The sequence below is a fragment of the Carlito syrichta genome, unplaced genomic scaffold (genome assembly GCF_000164805.1).
Source record: "Carlito syrichta isolate Samal-C Ts95f unplaced genomic scaffold, Tarsius_syrichta-2.0.1 Scaffold309076, whole genome shotgun sequence".
Taxonomy (NCBI): domain Eukaryota; kingdom Metazoa; phylum Chordata; class Mammalia; order Primates; family Tarsiidae; genus Carlito; species Carlito syrichta.
Window position 1 is genome coordinate 307,270 of NW_007253172.1, and position 2,631 is coordinate 309,900.

A 2,631-nucleotide genomic window follows, 5' to 3' on the forward strand; every position below is an offset into this window, starting at 1 on the left:
GCCCGGCTGATTTTTTTTTATTTATTGTAGAGATGAGGTCTCGCCTGCCCAGGCGGGTCTCGAACCCACGGGCTCAGGCAATCCACTCACCTCAGCCTCCCAAAGGCGCAGGATTACAGGCTGAGCCACCGAGCCCGGCTCACATGCTTTTTCATTCAAGGGACTTGGACTTTTCATTCCTGATTCCTGATTCCAGTGGGCTCTTCCTCTGGTCAGGATCTCACTCTGTTGCCCAGGCTGGAGTGCAGTTGTGCTATGTTGCCTAGGCTGGTTTGGATCTCCTGGCCTCAAATAATCTTCTCACCTCAGCCTCCCAAAGTGCTGGGGTTATCAGTGTGAGCCACTGGGCCCGACCTGCCTCTGGTCTTTGAGCATGCACCTCTGATCCCTGAGTTCTGCTCTTTTGTCCACAAGGATGAAAGCTACTGTAGGCCTTATGTCCAAAGAGTCCTGAGTGGGGCAGGTATGGTTTCTGGCCCCCCAGCTGGGAGAGGAAGAGAGATGCCAGTCTGGCACCCTTATGGATGAATCTGTCTCTGTCTCTCTGCCCCTTCTGCTACAGGAAAGCCCCTGACAGGGAAGCATGAGTGCTCAAAAAAGTGAACAGATGAGAGAATCACGATAACTCAAGACCAGGACCTGCAAAGCATGCATCCTTCCAAGTACTCATGAGGCTGGGTGGTGGGAACACAGGCTTTTCTGACTCTGACTTTTGGGGCCTCAGAGGTGAATATTTCACACTTTCCCAAGCTTTGTACTCAAACCAGTGGATAAAATGTCATTTCAAGCCACAACTTGCTTCATGAAAGGGTAGGCCCTGTTAAAAACCTGGTGGATTACTGGATATTAAAAGGTGGTCTTGAGGAGGGACTTAGGGAAAAGACACTGGGAAGACTCACATTGCCCAGCACAGCAGAGAAAAATCTCGCTCCCAGAGGCAACCAAGGAAAGAAGAGTGGGGTGGAGGGATGCGAAGGGAGTAACAGGAGGAAGCTAGATTAGAAGGGAACGGGCTAGGGAGCTTTATGGGGTCGTGTGGTCATTGAGAAATCCTGGGGTGGGGAGACAGCCAAAGTAACTTTTCAGAACATTTTGGAAATGTGATTTTAAACTGTTTGTTGTGTGATGTAACCTCTCCCCTGTGACCCACAAACCTTTATTAAAAGTTCTGCTACGTGTTACAGCTTTATTTTTGTGGTTGCTTTAGAGTAGGGGTGGGGATTGTAAGGAGAAAGGGCTGATTTGACAGCCAGAGCTAAAGAAAGAGTCGCAAGACTAGAATAGGGAATAAAATTCCAGATGAGGCAAAAAACTAGAGCCAGAGGTGACCATGAACATCTAAGCTCTCCCAGTAATTGACAGAAGTCCTGGGGAGGGCATTGGACTTTCCACAGGACATGGGAATTGCAGCCAATGTCATTTGAATCTCAAAGGACAAGCTACCTCAGCTGACATTAGGTTACAAACAGGCTCTGCCTCTCCAGCTGAACTAAGCCTTGCAAAACATAAATGTGTCAAGTGCACCTTTGCCATCCAGGACTCTAGCAGAGGGGCTGCACACAGTAGGACCCAGTAACATTGTGTGAATGGTCCACGAATGACCGGGGTGACCACTGGGAGCTGGCAGAGCGTACAGTGGAATACCGAGCAGGAAAGCCATCCTGGTTAGGGACTTCTTCAGCCCTCCCGCTCTCCACCCTCGGACCCATTAGCTCTATCCCGAGGGCAACTGAACATCAGCTCTGGGGCCTGAAAGTCTCGTAAACAGGCCAGGCCTGGGCAGAGATGGTGGTGGAGGAAGTCACAAGGGCTTGTGCAGAAACCAGACTGCTCTGAGTCAGTCTCGCCCTCTATGAAGTCAAAGAGGCCAGCACCGTCCCTTGGGAAGGAGCTTCTGGTCCAAAGGGCTGGAGGCTGGGGCAATGAGTGAGTGGGCTGTCTCGCGGACGCTTCGCAGGAATGGCTGCTGATGTGTCGTGTGGGACTCTGGTCCTAGCTCCCAAGCATCCCTCTCGTGCCCCCCTGAGGCCTCGCCGGGAAACCCGCAGCCCCGAGACCCTCCGTCCCATGGTAGCCTCGCGGGAACCACGCGCGCTCACAGGGCTGATGGCGCCACCTGGTGGCAGAAGGGTCCGACTCACCCCGGGGACTCCATCACCGTCGCGCGGGAAAGGAGGCGGGGCAGATTCTGCGCTCCGCCCAGCGCGGCGACGTCACCGCCGAGCGCCGTGGCTCCCCGCCTCCCACCCCCCCACCCCCGAGCTGCCCGTACTTGACGTGGCGTCACCGCCCTCTCCCCTTGCTTTGCGTGCGTGTGTGCGTGCGGCGGAGGTGGCGGCGCGGGCAGGTCGGACCTCGGAGCCGCTGCTCCTGGCGCTCCAGCGGCCGCTGTCGCTGTCCGGAGGTCTCGGACTGCCGAGCAGACGAGGGGCCGGCCACGGTGCCCCCGAAGCCGCCGCAGCTGGCCGCGGGGCCCGGCGGGAGGGTGGGCGAGCGCGTGTCGGAGGGCGCCGCGCGGGCGGGCGGACGGGCGCCCGCGAGGGAAAGAGGCGGGGGCGGCGGGTCAGCCGCGGGCCGGGCCGGCCGGGGGATGTCGATGCCTGACGCGATGCCGCTGCCCGGGGTCGGGGA

At 57.2% G+C, this 2,631-nt stretch overlaps 2 protein-coding genes across 2 annotated transcripts in view; both read left to right on the plus strand.

The window, feature by feature from the left end:
- Positions 1–2,631, plus strand: part of LOC110596424 — a 3,961-nt gene that overhangs the window by 1,068 nt on the left and 262 nt on the right. Inside the window, exons 3-4 of the mRNA XM_021716873.1 lie at positions 415–463; positions 2,127–2,631. Coding sequence (XP_021572548.1) covers positions 415–463; positions 2,127–2,631 — 554 coding nt within the window. The remainder of the gene's footprint in view (positions 1–414; positions 464–2,126) is intronic.
- AHCYL1 (adenosylhomocysteinase like 1) overlaps positions 2,327–2,631 on the plus strand; it is a 41,907-nt gene continuing 41,602 nt past the window's right edge. The window contains exon 1 of the mRNA XM_021716883.1: positions 2,327–2,485. The gene's annotated coding sequence lies outside the window, so the exon portion shown is untranslated. The remainder of the gene's footprint in view (positions 2,486–2,631) is intronic.